Source organism: Lissotriton vulgaris, chromosome 2_1 (assembly GCF_964263255.1).
Source record: "Lissotriton vulgaris chromosome 2_1, aLisVul1.2, whole genome shotgun sequence".
Classification (NCBI taxonomy): Eukaryota; Metazoa; Chordata; class Amphibia; order Caudata; family Salamandridae; genus Lissotriton; species Lissotriton vulgaris.
Window position 1 is genome coordinate 1,685,486,269 of NC_141687.1, and position 19,263 is coordinate 1,685,505,531.

The 19,263-nt window shown below is 46.3% G+C and overlaps 1 protein-coding gene across 2 annotated transcripts in view; it reads right to left on the reverse strand.

Moving 5' to 3' along the window:
* LOC147733095 (uncharacterized) overlaps positions 1–19,263 on the reverse strand; it is a 101,538-nt gene that overhangs the window by 57,930 nt on the left and 24,345 nt on the right. For both annotated transcript variants that reach the window (XM_086957644.1, XM_086957643.1), the window contains exon 3: positions 9,629–10,393. In XM_086957644.1, the coding sequence (XP_086813770.1) occupies positions 9,629–10,393 (765 nt within the window). The remainder of the gene's footprint in view (positions 1–9,628; positions 10,394–19,263) is intronic.

Below are 19,263 nucleotides of genomic sequence, written 5' to 3' on the forward strand. Positions count from 1 at the left end.
TACAATTTCTGCAGCAAGAGGACAATATTATCACCTTTGTCACTATGTCGAATTACGATGCCATTACTGTCTTTAAATTTCTTGATCAAATTGATGTATTGTTGAACCTTGTTTTTAATGGGTTTTTTTCATTGCCACCACTTTGTTGAGCTTTTTTATTTGCATTGTAGTAGACTCATGAAATAGGTCAATGGCATCTCTAATCATGATAAACGTAGACTTAGGTTTGAATGGTTTTTGATGTGTAGTCTTTACGATATCATCCATTTGTCCTCTATCACTTCCAATCTCACTTGTTTTCCCATTCCATAGTTCTTCCATGGTTTGGAGCAATGTTAAATCTCCTTGTGATGTAGATACTCCACTGGGCAAACTTGTGGGATGCTTATCCTTTGGGGCATTGTTATGTTGTTCTTTATTCGTCTTCATTTGTATATGGTATTTTTTTAGTTTCAATTTTCTGACTCCTCTATGGATAACTAATCTAGTTGTTGCATAGTCAACATTGACTTCAGGAGCATATGATAAACCTAAGTCGAGTATGTTAGTTTCTTGTTTCAATAAAGTTACATTGGTCAAATTGATTATTGTATTGTTTGTCGAGGCGGTGGTTTGTTCAGTTTGTTCAGATTGAATTATCATCCCCGTCTGCCTCTTCTCCTGATCCCCCTTGAAATGCCTCTTATTTACCCTGCAACTCTCTCGGGGTTTGTAGTTGACATACCTTCTGTGTTACTCCTTTGTTGTGGTAAACTCAGGCGTAAGGTTTGTCTTCTTTCGTAACTGATAAAATGTAGTTCTTCCCCAGGTGATGGTTTGGGTGTTTGTCTTTCATCCATTGAAATACGCATCTCAGATTCGGACTCACTCTCTCCCATTGAACTTATTGCTGATTGGGATTATCAGTTTGTCCTTTACGCCCTCTGACAGTCTTTGTCTGCCCCTCCACATTTCTGAACTGTTCTAATGGCGTCATAACGCTTCGCAAAAGTAACAATTTGCCCTAATTCATAGTCTTGTTTGTCCCGTATGAATTTGAAAGCTTTACGCTCTTTGATTTTAACCTCATCTTTTTTTATTCTGACCATCATTTCCTTATGCAGCTGCTTTGCTCCTCTTTTGATTCCATTTTATGTAATTCTTTATTTATATCATCAATTTCCTTTAATAATTTAGTTCCGTCTATGTTCGCATATTTGATCAGAATAAGGGTGCGTTTTCTGGACGAATTGAGATTACACTCCTCCCACTCCCTCATGAGGTCTGGATTGGGGTCCTCATAACTGGGGGCTGTGAGAATCCTGAGTCCCCTCTGTATCCTCCCCACATCAATGTACCTCTGTAGGGATCGTGACTCCCACCATTTATGCTGTTCCGCTTTCATTTTTTTCTCCACCAGTCTGTATTTGTCTTTAATACTGTCATTTGTGCTTGTGTTTGCTGTTTTTTTAGCATCTGCTCCCTGAGCCCTGGGAGCCGTGTCGGAAAACATTTCCATTGCAGCCTAACTTTGGTCATAGAAGCGCATGGAGATGTTATGAAGTATAGAATTTCGCAGATTGTTTAACCGGTTAACCAATATTTTAAGAGTTTTGTTAATGTTGATGAGATGAGATGAAATCTTAATACTGCCAGGTTCATTGTTAATAATTGATATTTTATGGAAGAATACGTTTAATACTCTTTTAAAGTGTAAATTGTAACGATTTTAAGTATTTATATACAATAAACTTTGACGAAACATTGCAGCCTTCTCACGTGCGCCTACCATGTCAGCCGACATGTTGGGGTGTCACTATTGCTGATTGAAAGTGGCAGCATCTTTAATATACTGTTCTTCCTGCCGCCCACTCGACTCGAACACCTCTCCTCCCCCCAATAGCCTCTTTTCCTACCTCGGATTCACCGCTGCCACTGGGTCCTCCGACTCAACGCTCACCTGGCAGTGCTTAATTTGTAAAATATGAAGTGCAGGTGCTCAAATCTTTGTCGGAGGCCACACCCACTTTTTTCTGCCCCCACCCACTTCCTTCATTGGCTCCACCCACTTTTTCTATTAGCTCCACCCACTTCCTCAACTGGCACTGCAAAAAGACAGATGAATTTCAGCAAGGGAGCCTTATTCATAGTAAGGTTTGATAGGAGGTTCCCCTATTACTTCTACTTCTAGGTACATCCAGGTTAGTGTCCGGCACTCAATATTTTATCAGCCTCAAATCACACATGCAGTCTGTCTCAAAAAAACATTACTGTCTAGCTGCAGGCAGGTTAGACAAGCACAATGTTCTGATAATACAGCGCTCTAAATGGGATTTATCAGCCACAAGAAACTCACTAAAAGAGATATCACAGAAGTATTCCTCCTTAGTCCTGAAGCAGCACCCAGGCGGTGTAAAATGCACTGAGTGCATTTGGCTCAAGTAATTAACTCTACATCATGAGAAACTGCAGTTAAACATACCTAATGAAGAATTTGCACAAGTCATCCACAGCCACAGCCTGTGCCTGTCCCTCCCTGAGCTGAAGATTCTTAAGATAAGAACCTCTCTCCCAGTACTGCTCTCTCCACAAGCCCAGGCTGTCCCTGAATATTCCTGGCATAGGAGCATCTTTCCATAGCCCCAGTCTGTCGCCTGCTGTCCCTGTTCTAGGAACCTCTCTCCACAGTCCCATGCTGCCTCTTTTGTTGAAGCATTGTCTGCTAAGAGCCTCTCTTCTACTTTAGACCCTCTGGAGCCTTCTGCACCCCTCCGAGGACCCTCCTGCTCGCTGCCAGAAGTTTGAGGCAAACCTCTATGGCCAGGGCCGGTGCCAGCACTTTTTCCCTTGGCCTGCTGCCTGAGTTACCACCAGCTGGGCCACGGGGCTCAGCCTGGTAAGGGCTGGCCTCAGCCGCCATGAATCTTTCAACAGGAGCCTGGGAAGTGGGAACAGACACTGCTGCAGGGAGCGCGTTCTCTCCAACTACCGCTCTCTGACCCCGGAGTCTCTTACTGTCTGTGACTGTGACCTAAGACCCCTCTGTGGCACCTTAGCTGCCCTCACCCACACACTGTGGCTTGGGCGGTCCGGCCGGCCGGCAGGAACACACACCGGCTGGACTGGCTAGCTGTACTGTCTTTGCTCAGTGAACTGGTTTTATAAGATTAGGCAGCCTGGTGCACTGCTGCTGTTTGCTACCACACTCATTGCTGCCAATGTTTCAGATTGATATGTGTGACATTTTCGTAATTTCTGTGCAAATATGAGTGACATTTCAAGGACTATGAGTGACACTTTCTCATGAGCAAAATCAAGCAATGAAGACGAGGGAATCATATAGATAGCAGAAATTACACCCATTTGAGTATAGCTGGTAATGTTTCAGATTGCTTATGTGTGACATTTTCATACATTCATTGGATTTATGAGTCATTCAATGACTAAATGTGTGGCACTTTCTTGCGACCAAGATCATGCAATGAAGTCAATAGAAATAAACAAATATCAGAAATCCCACTCATTTGAGCAACAAGAAATTCGAACTCTGCAGCAGGTGCTTTTAAAACGATTATTTAATTTCTAAAAATCAGCACCCTCCACCACAAACTCTGCTTTAGTTGCGGCTGAACCACATGTAACAAAGGGATCTCTGTGACAAAAGCTGCAACCCACTGAGCTATCCACATATAATACAGTTCAATACAATATGCTAGTAGACTTTCTTTGCAGTAAGCATATTAACCCTCTGTGCTACCTAATGGTTAAAGTAAAAACTGAAACTGCCACTAGATAAAACTCTGACCTCTCTCCAGCAGGAACAACATTAATCACCAGTCTGCCTCATCTCTGACATAGCAAGTCTCTCTGCACTGGGAAAATAAAGGTTGTACCATATGTCATCAGTAGCAGATTACTGTCTCTGCAGTGCAAAGAGCAATTATAGATGAGCTTGCAGCGTTCTCAATAGTATTGTCCGGACACCGATCCTCCTGCAAGGAGAAAGTACTAACTGAAAGTATGAATCCACTACCCTTGCTTGCCCCTGACAACATTTCGATAATGAAAGCAATACATACCATACGCTGCGCACTATAGCAGGCACAATTAATCTCACCAGAAGAGCAGTAATAAGGATCACTATTTTTGAATAGTAGCTGGCTGCTCACTAGTCACGGCATGATGATGCTACTTATTTATGTTGCAGAGCGTGAATTTCTGTAACACTTTAACAGCTTATAGCTGCAGACTCGCTCTAATCGTGCCTGAAGCAAGTCAGTCAGTGAAAAATAATTATTCACACTCTGGCCTGGGCCTTTGCTCCCCACAGGTCTGGCAACGTGAATGAGGCCCTGCTCACCACAGACAGTCAGTAGTGCACCCGAGGACTAGTCGACACAGACTGAGTCCCACGCCGCTTCTGCCTCACCTTCTCTTCTCCGGACGTGACAGCAGCACTAACGATCCGGATTATCCCAGGCCCCCATGGTGTGCTACAAACAGTACTGCTGATGATTGATGCCTATGCCTGCCTGCAGTGCACACAGCGGCAGCTTCAGGGCAGGGCAGGGCACACAGCGCTAGCGACGCGCCTGCGGCTGGCCTCCAGCTTCATCTCCCGCCTGGGCTCCCACCTATCATTCCCAGGCCAATGTTCATGATAACCAACCAATCAACAATGAATTAATTTTTAAAAAACGTAATCCTGTGCCTGCGGCCCCCGCCGCCCCCAGCCAGGCCCTGCCCAGTGCCAGCCCTGCCTGCCTCGCCTCACCTGCCTGCGGAAGCGCAGCTCTTCATGAGGATTATTTATTTCGGCCGGCGCCGGCCTACCCCCAGGGCAGGCCATCTTGTCCAGGCGCTGCTCGTAGCAGTGGTAGGTAGACCAATCAGGATGATTTTAAAAACCTGACTGGCCACCACCAGTAAATTAATTAATCACTGTAAGTCGCGCCTCGCCCTCACCTGCTCCCAACTCCGAGTCCAGCAACTTTGGGCGGCGAATACCAGATACTGGGCGAGGGTCAGGGAGAGGTGCGGGTATGCTGGGGCGGGCAGAGAAAATGCGCGTGCAATGCATTCAATTGCATGCAATCTGCGCACGCGTCGCTTCCTCTGGCGCGCACAGCCCCAACCCCCGCAGCAAAGCCCTGCCCAGTGCCCTGCCCTGGCCCCTGCAACAACACTCAACAGTGTCCCGCCCACTGGGGCCCTGATCCGCGCCGCGGCCGGGAACTCTTGAAGAGAGACATTGAGAGTAAACTGGGAGCAGCAGGCATGTGACGTCACCGACACAGCAGTAAGTACTGCCAGTGCATGCATCATCGAAGTGAATCAACAAGTTTGGCACAACACTGACAGCAGTAGCACAGCAGCGCCACGCTCTCTGTGTGTGCTAGAATCACCAGTAAGTGCGCAGTGACACGCACGAGTCACGACTTTAAAAAAATTAAATTCTAAAGCAGGAGGACAGGTGCACTTAATGCCGTGTGATAGACCCGGCCCCCATAATTAAGTGCCGGTGCTGAGCACCGGCAGGCTCCGGCTCAAATTAAGCCTTAAGGCTTCGAATTTTCAGGCGTGCAGGGGTCTGACGCTTCAATCCTTTACTCTGTTCCATTGTACTTCCTGGCTCCCCTGGAAGCAAAGCTCTCACATTTGCGTCGACCTTCACGAAGACACGATCCACGGATGGCCGGCTGAGAACTGCCGACCAATTCAATCAAAAGAACTCCGCAAACTGGAAATCTATCTTTCACAATGACGGACACGGACCCAGTTCTGTGCTTGAGGTATTTTTATTTCCCTGTCACCATTACGCGTTTCGGCTCCATGGTGCCTTGATCACATGACATAGGTACTAAAGTGAACAGTGAATTTAAAGTGAACAGTGAACACATTCTGGGATACCAGGTGATGATAGAAATAGAATACATTTCATACGTTATTGTCTATTCATAAATGCATCAAAGAAAGTTCAGTTTTGCCATAAACTACAATATCTAGTTTAAAAATAGCAGCAAGGTAACAGTTTGCGACTAAATATCGGTGAAATACCTAAACTGTTTGTAATATCTCTGAGATTACAGAAGCCAATTTTTAGTTGCACCACCAAATATATTTCACACTGTAGTGGCTGCATTTTCAAAATCCTTTCTATCCTGACGTGTTTTTGTGATGAAATGTTGGCGGTGCCTACCAGGCACTGGCGTAGCTAGTACGATGTTCCATCCCCACCAGCCTTTTCATGGTACTTAAGCCGTTTCTTTTGGGGGTGCAACATTTCACTGCACCATTTTGCTGGCACAGCAGCTCCTGACGCAATGTAAAATGTGGCAAGTGCGACTGCCACGGTGGCGGTTGCATACTAATACCCCCTATGGGACCACCGCTTTGTAGGCAGGCGGTCCCACTCCCCAAGACGATGACGGATGGACTGGAGTCCGTCAACCATCATAATCAGCCCTTTAAGGTGGTGGTTGGGTGGTTGGAATGTACCAATTAATTTAAGCCACTGGCAAATGCCCCAGCCATATTCTATTACATTGTTTTCTTGTTCACTGTGAAACTTAAGTACCATTCAGAATCTTGGAATTCAGCTGAGGAGAAGAGCACAGCCTAGTGTTGATTGGGCTGGCAACAGCAAAAAGAACAAACAGTGATAGATGAAATTAAATTGGCCCAAAAAGTTGAACTAGCAAAAACATTGTTGAAATTAAATCAGAAGCTAACTTCCAAGTGGTAACTTTGACGTTGATGGCTTCTGGCTGATTCAATAGTATTAAATAGGTTTAAAAATAATTAGGCAACAAGCATTCCAACAAGCCACACATGCAATCAGTGAATTGTTAAACCGGATCAGCATCACGCTCTAATCCACGAGTCGGAGTATTAATACTCATGACTCTCCACCAAAACTTTGACATTTTACTATCACTTTGGCGGGCAAACTCATGGTCAACTGATCCTGGGCTATATTTACCTCTACCTGGCCATGTATGGCCACCTAATCACTACCCACATCTGGCACTTCTAGGCTAATCCAAAGCCACAGAACCCGCTTTGATTTGCAGACCCAGACCTATGTCAATAACAGATATTGCAGCTGTGAGAGCTGTATGTCCTAGACCCCTCCCTTACCATCCTAGAATCTAGCATATGTTATTTTCAACTCTACCGTTTACAACAAGATCGTAGTGAGGTTCATATTTCAATGTCATAACTGATCTTCATACATGCAATGTTTACCTTCATTCTTCCTTACCTAACTCTGGGGCATATTAACAACGGCCAGCGATAATTATCGCTGGCCGTGCTTACCGATAATTATATTATCGCAGGCTATCTCTGGTATTTATCGCCCTGGTAGCGCGTAATTAACAACGCGTTTCTCCAGGACAATAAAAATTCCTGAGATAGTGAGGTTTTCACCCTTTTGCAGGGAATCTCGCTAGTTTTCCAGCGATGTTCCCTGCAAAAGGGCGATAACCTTGCTGATACAACCCACAGGGTCATATCAGCATAATCCACTCCCTATGTTAGGGATGGCTAAATCAGGATTTAAGCAGATGTTAGATTTTGGCGAAAACAGCAGTTTTCACCAAAATCTAAAGTGTGCTAAAATCATGTGGGCTACCTTGTAAATATTGCGATGTAAACATCAGCGATATTTGCAAGGTAGTCCATCTGGGGTCCGCCCAGTAATGCCCACTTTCCATCTCATTGGAGATGCAAAGGGAGGCGTTGGGAAAAATAGGCTGCTGGTTTTATCTGTGCTTTTTTGGCTTTTTAAGCGGAGATAAAGCCCTTGTAAATATGCCCCTTGTGGTAATCTATCTTATGTAATATATATAGAATTGTATTATGTCATATAGAATGTTGGGGGATGGATTGGGAGAAGGAGGAAGAGTTCAGAGAGATCGGATGTGTCTCGCATTTGTGGTTGTCAAGCTGTTCTTCAATTGAATAAATCCTTATCAGAAACCTACTTCCTCGCAAAGTCGTTTCTACACCCCTCTCATCTTCATTTTCTTCCTCTCCCTCTATGACTCCTCTTTTCCGCTGATTGTTCTCCTCCTCCTTTATGTACACGCCACCATTATCCCCTGTCCACTTACCTATTTATACAGTAACTTTCCCCCTCGTTCTCCTCTTCCACCTCGTTTACCAACTCCAAATCGATGAAAGACATTCAGCCAGATTCATGAACGAAAAATCGGCTCGCAAAGGGCCAGATACTCAGAATCTGGCCCTTTGCGAGCGCAATTTTTGCATTTGGGATTCATCATCCCAAATGCAAAAATCGCTATTTGCGAAATCGCATATTTGCGAGAAATTGCATTTAAGGAATCTCTATTAGAGATTCCTTAAATGCAATTCATTAACCAATTTTAAATTGCGAATTTGCAATATTTGGCCGCTATTTACCACGAACTCTGACTTCGTGGTAAATAGCAAAAAAATAGAAAAAAGCACTTTAGTGCATTTTTCTCAGTTGCATGTTACACACACACATGTCCTTTGGACATGTGTGTGCGCAACACCTGTGGATATTTGCATTTCAGGGGTGCTACAGGGTGTCCTTTGGACACCCCTGGCACCCTTGAAATCGCTATCTTATTTGGGATTAGCAATTTGCTAATCGCAAATAAGGAATGTGTAGGAATCGCAATTTATTTAGCGATTCCTACATGAATCCCGTTTTGCAAGTCCTTAATAGCGATTCCTTAATATTCGCTATTAAGGACTCGCAAAACGGCTCTTTCATGAATCTAGCTGATTGTGTCGCATTATTGTTAATATGTAAAGTTCATTTATGCTTTTGGTGACCACGTGCTATATAAATCAGTTAAATAAATACTCAAATAGCCCACCTGCCTAGGAGGAATGTCTGTTGGCCGCCTGCCTCCGGGTAACTGTGCTATGAACAAAGCTACAGCTGATGCTGCTGCCTGAAAGTTCACTGAGATTGTGCTATGTTTAAAAAACTCATTCAGCAAACGTTTTGGGTTCAAAGCTTCGCTGGTACTGACTAGGCTAAGGCACATTTTTAATTATGCCAGGGTAAACAGCAATTCCGGTAATTCCGTGTTACTCTTGTGGCACAAAATTATTAAAAATTACACACCTATTGATGTTTCCGTAATTTTGAGTAATTTGGGGCAAAATGCTTACCTAAGAGCACTGGAACTGAGAGCGAGTGGCTGCGGCTATTCTTGTTCTATTGCATTAAGCACTATTTTTTTGCGCAAAATGGATCCTGGAGTACATTTTGGATGCAAGGGTGAATTTTGGGCTATGAAAATAACGCTAAAGGCAGGTTGAATTCCTACACTAATTCCTGGTAATTTTGCTCCAATTTCACGCTGCAGCAAATGACGCGAGTGATGCCCATCCCTGGCTCTTGATTCAATTGCACAATGATGAATGTGCTCGCTTTCTCTTCACATTGACACGCATTGCAGGATCAGAGCCAAAGTAATGGATCTGTAAACGTGAACCGCTCTCAAAACCCTCAAGGCGCTCTCTCGCGAAGTAGTATAACTGACTTGCGGATGCCTTGATCGTAAAGTAAACATCTCATCCATTCAGTCTGCTTCACTCGCTCACTAATGGATAAACTAGTCCGTCCATTCTGCACCCCTCTTACCCGTGCAGTAAACCTCAAAGGACAGGAATCGCGAGAACTTGTAGACGTAGAACCCGTTGCTTGAGCTCGTATCCCCGGCTGGCTTCGGGCAGGCCTTGATCAGGATGGAGCTGGCCTCTTTGCAGGTCTTATCGATTTGGTTTGACAGGAGGTTTGCGGTTTTGATCCCAGATCCCAGGAGCGGGTGGCTTCCTTCTTGGAGGGTGAAGGGCTGGCCAGAGCCACACGTCACAGGTGCAGTGCAGCCCTCCTGCAGCCTGACTCCGGCATTTCCGATGTACCGGAACCAGCCGGATAAATACCGGTCAGTGGGGAACGCGCCTCTGGAGTCAGCATTGGAGAGCCGAGCGACTCCAGACAAATTCTGGTAGTTCTGGCAGGGGTCGGCGCACTTGATTTCTGCACCGATCTTCATACAGTCGGTGTAGTCGTCACAGGGAGCTGTAGGACACTGGAGCGCACGGTTCAGGGAGCACAAGTGGTTGGTGGGAACATTTGTGCAGGCTTGAGGGGCGCAACTGTTCAGTGCGGAATCAGCGCATTCATTGACGTCGGAGCACTTCTTCAGTGAGGAGCTCCAGGTGGTGCTTCCCGTGACACAACAACTGGCCGTGGTGCATTTAGAGACAGCGGTGCAGCCGCTGCCTGTGCCACTCCCGGCGAAGCCAGTTTTGCATATGCAGCGCACGAATGTCGGGCCGGGCGTTGTCCCGACAGTGGTAGGCGGTGATGCGTTCGGGGAACAGTCCGTAGAATATCTGGCATCTGTGGAACAAAGAAGCATTGGGAGTATTATTAATATATCGGTCCAGGGTTGACATCTGGGCCTGGCCCGTATTTTATTTTAAGGACATGCAAGTACAAAAACGACAACAAGCTTTGGCAATTGCAATAGGTCTGGTTTATAATAATTGAAGTGCCTTTTCAGTCATTGAACAGCTCAGGCAATTAATAAATGATAAGACATGCACTCCCTCACACATCCATGAAGTCTGACTTCCATTGACTTTCACAATAAAGCCGCACACAAACACAACAAGCATATGCTAGATTATTTATTATTACAATTCAATTCAATTCAAAAAATCTTTATTTCAGTAAATTTTTTTACCATAAAAGACATTTAAAACATACATTTTAAAAACTGTTGTTATATTAAAAAATATACAATATAAAATCAGACTCTAGCACAGTCCCATATTACACTGCCATGTCTTTGATACAATAGGGTCAGTTACCGTCCCTAAGACATTTCCTTCTAATGCTCCAGATAGCACCCAGATATTTGGCCACCGCAAACACAATATAATCAGTCAAATTGGTTTTCAGGACTCTCAGAGCAATCAGGCACTTCACAAATCCCAATTTTTAGCATAGAGGGACTATCCATTGTTTGCGAATCTTTCGATAAGTGGGACAGAAAAAGAAAATGTGAAGTTCAGATTCGTCGGAGGTTCTACATGCTGGACAGGTACTGGTTACATCTTTGCTCCATTTACTTGTAAACGATCGGATAGGGAGCGACCCATGTCTCCACTGCAGGTATAATTTCCTGAGCAAGGGAGGATGCACTTTGTCTAGGGTTGGTTCAAAGTTATAAGTGTCCTTGAAAGATGTAAAGGAATCTGTCAGTGAACCAGGTTTTGATTGGTTGAAAAGTGCCAGTAATTTCCTGTCGTGGTATGCCTTGGCTAGTTCCTTTTTGGGAATGAGTTGGCAGGTAGCCAAAGGATCAGACCACATCTTAGAAAGTCCCAAACCCTCCAGTTCTAGTTTAATGTGTTTGAGCCATTTGATTTTTCCAGCATCCGGCATGGCAAGCACCTCCTGTAGTCCCTGTCTGTAGCTAGCCAGTTCTGGGGTTGCCCACAGTCTACGCCAGAAAGCCAGCGGGCGAAAAGCCAATTCTTCGTCTAGCGGACGCAGCCCCAGGTCCAACCTGAGGGGGACTAAGGGTGTACTAGGAGGGAGTCCTACAAGCCTTTGGATGAATTTATTCTCCTCTTTCAGGAGGTCTGATGTGCCTACATGACCCCAAAGTTCAGATCCATACATTATTACAAAGTTTAATACACTTCGCATCCATAACATAGGCAGTGTCTAACATTGAATACAATTAAAAAACTTGCACAATTCTTACTAAAACCATTAGCTAAAGTCTAAGGGCCATATGTATCAAGCAAATTCGCATTCGCAAAGGCCGAAATTAGCAGAATTTCGGCCTATGCGAATTTGCTAAATGGTATGTATAAAGCAAAATCTGGTGCAAAACAAGGAATCGCAAAATTTACGATTCCTTATTTTGCAATTGCATTTAAGGAATCGCAAATTTTGAGATTCCTTAAATGCAATGTATGAAGCAAAAAAAATTTGCAAAATGTGCAAAATGTCCTTAAGGAATTGCGGATTCCTTGAAAAATTCACATTTTTGCATTTTTCAAAGTGCCATGTGAAGCACATACATGCCCTTAGGGCATGTATGTGCGCAACAAGTGCACCCAGGCATATTTCAGGGGTGCAACAGTATTCCTCTGGACACCCCTGCACCCTTGAAATTATTCTCAATTTGCGATTAGCAAATTGCAGATCGCAAATAGAGAATAACTTCCCATTCATTCCTATGGGCCTCCTGGCCCATAGAAATGAATGGGAAAGTATTCCTTAATTGCGATTCGCAATTTGCTAATCGCAATTAAGGAATTTTAAGAAATCGCAAAAAAATGTGATCTTGTACATACATACCTATTTGCGATTCTCAAATAGCGATTTCTTAAAAATCGCTATTTGAGAATCGCAAATTAGTTTGATGATTCATATGGCCCTAAGTTATAATTCAAATCGCAATTAGTTAACTTAATTACCAAGTTGAATTCAAAATGAAAGCTACAGCTAATTCTATTACAGGACCGGAGGCTTCAGATTATGCTACTTTACTGCATCAACACAGCAGCCAATGAAAATATATTATTTTCACAACAAACAATAAATTACTACATTTCCCATGAACACCATGGTTATAGGCACGCCCCCATAGTCCATAAGAACCCTCTGCGTGCGTTACACATCCTCTTTCTTTGCTGCTCAAGCCAGAGTTAAGTGCACTCTCCTGGGTCCCCTCACTCTGCTTGTGTTTGGGTTGTTCCTTTGGGGTTCATTTGTATTGATTTAATATGTGTTGTATGATTGAGCCTTAGCTCCGTATTGAATTATTTGGTTATTTCTGTTGAAATTATTGTTGCACTTTCTCTGTCAGGTTACGAACCACTTCAGAGCCGTTGACTTTGGACGTCAGTCTTTCGGTCCTCGCGCTTCTAGCGCTCAGGACAACGGTCTTTAACCGGCAAGGGGGCCGCCGCGCTAACGCATACGAGCCCGATACCGGCAGCCGCAAGGCGCGCAGAGGCTTCCCTCGTACGCCCTGACGCTTCTCCGGGTGGCTCTCGGCCGACGCGCGCTACCTTCACGCTTACCAATTTGGGCTAATTGGGCGGTTTTGGTAGCGTTTGGGCGGCGCGCCTCGTTCTGGTCCCTCGGCTTTCTGCGAACGCATTGCACACGCGTTCCACACACCGGCGGGTCCCCTTGTGTGATCGCCAGCGCTCTTGAGCCTGCTGGTTGGAAAATCTGCGAGGCCCAGAGTGCGCACACGCTCCCAGAATCAAGGGCCCAGGTCTTTGACCTTTGACTACAGCTCTGCTGAGGGGGTTTGGGAAAAGTTACCGTCGAACTTGTTCAAGTGTGCCCGGGCTGACCCCCCCCCGTTACCTCCCCTTTGTGCCGGCAGTAGGCCGACGTTCCTTCACGATGGAAGGCTGGGTTCGCTACCCAGATGAGGAACATCAGGATGAGGAGGAGATTGTGGATGGGCAGCGGGAAGCTGTTCTAGAAGACAATATCGTAGAAGCCCTGGATGCCTCGGTCCAGGCTTCGGTTTCGGAAGCTATGGAGACGCAAGTCCCCCAGACGGTGCATCAGGCGCTGGCAGAGGCTCTGCGCCCTATTCGGAAACAGCTCAAGGGTTTTGCCAAACGACATGGCTATGGGAAGAAGAAGAAGCAGAAATCAAAACACGCAGCCACTTCTTCCGAGACGTGCTCAGCGGGTCAGCAGTGGCTGCATGCTCAGTCTCTGGCTTCCCTGCCGGCGAAAGGGCCATCGGACCAAAACTACGTGGGCGGAAAGGCCAAGTCCAAACGCCCGATACCTGTGGATACGGACACGGATGACACGAATACGGACACGGGTGCCGACACCGACACCTCGGAGGAGCGCCCTCCTCCCTTTAAGAAGGCCAGAACCGAACCGAATCCGGCGGAGGAGAAGATCGGGACATTCAATTTTGACCCGGCGGATATCATCCACCCCCGGTCCTCGGATTGGGTCCCTCCCCCGGCGGTCGCTGAATATCTGCACGAGAACCTCCGCAAGCCTTTCAGCAGGGAGGTCCAGAACCGTTTAAGGTCGGAGTGTCCCCGACCTGAGATTCAAGATGGCGTAGCGGACACTCCGGAGATAGACGCGAGCATGCTCACGTTCTTGCGCAAGTTCTCCAAGGACCCGAAGAGGGGGTTGGATAGGGCCTGGCGAGGCTGCCAGGATAAGATGTTGGATGTCGTGGGGCCCCTAGCGAAGATTCTGGAAATGGCACTAAAGGCCAAGGAGGGTCCGGACGCAGTGGACCCGGACATTCTGGCGGGCTGGGCCCAGCGCGCCATTTGCCTCATGGGCAACGCGAACTGCGCCATCTCTTCCGAGAGGCGGAAATCCCTACTCCTTCGGATAGACAGCAACCTCACCGAGCTTGCGGAAGCGGAACCCGGGCCCCTGGCGGGGGGGTTCCTCTTTGGCGACAAGTTCGTAAAGGACGTTACTAAATATGTCGGCACCTTCACCGCTCTTGACAAAGCCCAGAGCGGTATCAAGCGAGCCCTAAGCCAGGGGGTTTTCAACAGGGCCGGATGAGGCGGGGGCCGCTCGTCAGGCCGAGGATTCCAGCAAGGCTCCCAGCGTGGAGACTTTGGCCGTGGCCGTGGAGAGTGGGACTCCACCCGCGGTGGGACTTTCTATCCTTCCAAGCGAAGATTCTCGAAAGGCCGTTTCCAGTCGGGAAACACCAGGGCCAACTTCAAGTACAGCCAGAACTCCGGTGAGTGTTCTAGATATTTCTTTTCTTCCGTTGGGGGACGAACGCAGCATTGCATGGCGCAGTGGCGAGCTTTGACACAGGATGCATGGGTGCTGCAGACGATTCAGGGTTTTCACCTGGAATTTTATTCCCGCCCAGAGCAGGGTTCTCCCCCTCCGCCTCTCCATTTTTCCCTACAAGATCACAATTTTATAAACAAAGAGGTGGAAGAATTGCTGAAGAAAGGGGCGATCGCAAGGGTTCAGAGGGGCCCTCGGTCCTTCTTCAGCAACGTCTTCCTTGTCCAAAAGAAAGGAGGCGGCAACAGGTTGGTTCTCAATCTCAGGGATTTCAACCAATACCTTACCTACAACCATTTCAAAATGGAGGGGATCCACCTCCTGGCAGATTTGCTGCAGGAAAGGGATTGGTTTGTCCGCCTGGACCTCAAGGACGCTTATCTGTCTATTCCGATTTTCCCACCGCATCGCAGGTTTCTGCAATTCATTTGGGGCGGCCAGTGTTACGAATACTTGGCACTTCCCTTCGGTCTCTCCTCTGCTCCATGGTGCTTCACAAAAGTGATGAAACCGGTGGTCGCCTTCCTCAGGGAAAGAGGGGTAAGACTGATGATCTATCTAGACGATATATTAATTATGGCACAGGATCGAACTTGTCTCCTGCGGCATCTGAACATGACCATGTCTTTACTCCAAAGCTTGGGTTTTGTAGTCAACTCAAAGAAATCAGTACTGGTTCCGACGCAGTCGGTGGATTTTCTGGGTTTCACGATAGATTCTCTGTTGGCTCAACTATTCCTCCCGCAAGCCAAATTGCGGGATTTGAAATCAGAGATACGGAAGTTGCTGGACAGTCAGGTAGTGACTCTCAGGACGCTGGCCAGAGTTGTAGGCATTCTGGCATCGTCCATTCAAGCGATCTTTCCAGGGCCCTTACATTACAGAGCCCTTCAAAGACTCAAGATACAACATCTACGGAAGGGCCTCTCCTACACAGACTCGGTACCTCTCTCGGAGGAAGTACGGACGGAATTACAGTGGTGGTTAAGTCACGTGGACGCCTGGAATGGCAGGGCGATTTTCGGGTCACAACCGGAGGTGGTGATCGAGTCCGACGCCAGCAGATGGGGCTGGGGCGCGCGCTGTGGAGAAGTTTCTACAGGCGGCAGATGGTCGGCTCAGGAATTGGAGATGCACATAAATTGTCTGGAACTGTTAGCGGGGTTGTTTGCGATTCGCACTTTGTCCCTGAAACACACGTCTTGTTGCATCCTCCTCCGCTTGGACAATGTGTCGGCGGTGAGGTATATCAACAAGTTGGGCGGCACAAGGTCGTCAATGCTTGTTCAAATAGCCAAAGATTTTTGGCATTATTGTCTCCAGAACCAGATTTCGGTGGTGGCGGAATATATTCCGGGCCAGGCCAATCAGGTAGCGGATTGGAATTCCAGACATCTCAGGGATTACAGCGAGTGGAAGCTGCTCCCGCGTGTCTTTCGGTGGCTTCAGGCCACCTGGGGTCCGTTTCAGACGGACCTGTTTGCCTCCAGGCTCTCGTTTCAGATTCACCGGTTCTTCAGCTGGAGACCGGACCCAATGGCGGCGGCGACGGACGCCTTTCTCCAGGACTGGTCTCAGGGGACGCAGTATGCGTTTCCTCCTTTCCTCATGATTCCCAGGGTGATGACACAGGTAATCAGACAGAAAGCGGAGATAGTCATGGTGACCCCGTGGTGGACGTCCCAGGCTTGGTTCCCCAAGCTCTTGCAGTGGAGCTGCGATTGCCCACGGATGCTTCCGGACTCGAAATGGTTGCTGAAGGGCCCTCAGCGGGAACAGCACCCGTTGCTTCTGGAGGGCAAGCTGTCGCTGATGGCATGGAGGCTTTCCGGGAACAGTGGCAGTTGCCGGGAATTTCGGACGAAACTGCTGAGTTTATCAGACAGGCACGGGCGCCTTCCACCAGGAAACGTTATTCCTCAGCCTGGAAAAACTGGGTGGATTGGTGCGTGGGACGACGTGTGGATCCCGTGGGGGCGGAGTTGTCCCAGGTTCTGAATTTCCTGACGGAGAAGGCCGGATCAGGTTTGGCGTACCGGTCGGTTAATAATTTTCGGTCGACTATTTCAGCGGGGCATGCCCAGATAGACGGGAAACTGGTGGGCATGCACCCGATGGTATGCAAGCTGTTAAAGGGCATCAGGGCTGCCAAGCCGCCCACGCCCAAGCATACAGGTTTGTGGGATGTATCCTTAGTGCTTTCTTTATTCAATACATGGCCGAGTGACGCTCTTCTGTCCAGAAACAGCTATCGGCAAAACTGGATATGTTATTGTGTTTATCGTCTTGCAGACGGACTTCGGATGTGAGAGCGCTCGACGTAACAGGAAGGGGTTTCCTTTCATATTACAGGTCGTGCTAAAACTTTGTCACGTCACATTTCATATAATGCTTTTCCTTCAAATGACAAATTGTGTGTGGTTCATTGCTTGAAAGCTTACGAGGAATGTACTAAGGCTTTGCGGCCGCAGGGTTGTAAACAATTGTTGATTGCCATTCAGAAACCCTTCAAACCTGTGGCTGCGGCCACGATTGCTAGATGGCTTCGTTATGTGATGACCGAAGCTGGTGTAGATACTAGAATATTTGGTGCTCATTCTGTGAGAGGCGCAATGGCGTCTAAATCGTTTGGGTTGGGATCGAGTATCCAAGATATCATGCGTTGTGCAGACTGGTCGTCTGAATCGACTTTTAAAACATTTTACTATAAGCCGGTGGGAGATATTACTTCTGTTGTATTTAATCAAGCGTTAAACCAAGCATAATCTGAAGCCTCCGGTCCTGTAATAGAATCAAAAATTTGCTAGCATTCGCGCCAAGAATTTTCAATTCTATTAAGGACACGGAGGCGAGGATTATCCCACCCGGCTTAATGTCTGTATATCATACGCTTGCCCACCCTGTATTTCAGTGATTACGGTGGTGTTATCCTTTTTTTCAGGAGCTGAGAAAAAGTTGGATTAAGCGACGATGGCCGTCAAGCTGTTGAGCTGAAGTTATATTTCCATGTTGGAGTTCGTGTTGGTTCATGCAATGGACTTTCGCCTCAAAGAAAGAGGATGTGTAACGCACGCAGAGGGTTCTTATGGACTATGGGGGCGTGCCTATAACCATGGTGTTCATGGGAAATGTAGTTATTTATTGTTTGTTGCGAAAATAATATATTTTCATTGGCTGCTGTGTTGATGCAGTAAAGTTTGAGAAGCATAATCCTCGCCTCCGTGTCCTTAATAGAATTGAAAATTCTTGGCGCGAATGCTAGCAAATTTTTGATTCCACTTTCTTTGATTCCCAAACCAACAAATGTTCAAATGTTACGTGCACGAACCGAATTCCAGCTTACTAACAAGTTTGAGATAAATAGAGCACGCTTCGAACGCTAATGGATATTCGAGCATTAAGTGCCCTAAATTGTGTGGAAGTTTCACAATGGCGTCCAAGATGATTTATTCTAATATTTAAGTTATGATTCTGAAATACTATGAGATGAAAAAGTAACAATTGGCGTCATAGCCTTGGATTGATGCCATTTAGTAAATAGCCCACTACTCAAGGTACTAATTTTTAACCTCATAATAGTGGGTCAATGATTTTTAGTATTTATAGAATTCTGTCTACCATAAATGATTTCTTTCGGCTGTTGCCTCAAAGTGATCTTGCTTGCTAGCACCGGGGTACCTGAAATTATTTATTTGCAATCGAAATTCATGCATACGTTTCAAACAATAGTTTTTTTTCTAGCATTTTTTTCCATAGTTGGTGCCACCCTGTATGAAATTTTTGAGACACTCAGTGCCCAACTATGGCTACCTTCACTGGTCAAGAAAGCTATAAATGTTATACATTTAATTTCACTCTTATAATGAACTGAACACAGTCCTATTCATAAACATATAGCTCTGTACTTATGCTGGATGGTAGCCCTAAGATATGGCGTCCCGCCCATCCCCAAAATTTCTTAAATCACAGATGACCTCCAAGGTTAATCCTGGCACCATGAAAGAGAACTGACACCATTTTTGCCCAATGTAACTTTAATAGAGGGTCTATTGTCAGAGCACAATATCTACAATTAGATCGTAGTACAGTCATCATGGCTCCCTTTGCGGTGGCATGTACCTTTGCAAAATGCTCCTCCAACCCCATTTAGTATTAAAAGCAGTGGTTTGATATCTATAGCTTCTACCTCTAATTTCATATTACGTGTGGCCTAAATCTAAGTAGTATCACCCTCACTTGCATAACGTGTGTCTTCTTTATATTAATTGTACAGCAAGAGTCTAAGGAAAGCGACTGGTGTTGGAGACCAGTCAGGGCTTTAAAAAAAAAACAGTGGTCAAAAGACAGTAAAGTATTTGAAGGAGGCCCACCTAGAAGTGGGGGTTAGCTCTCTCAGAATGGAGTGAGGATCATAAACAGAAAAAAATACA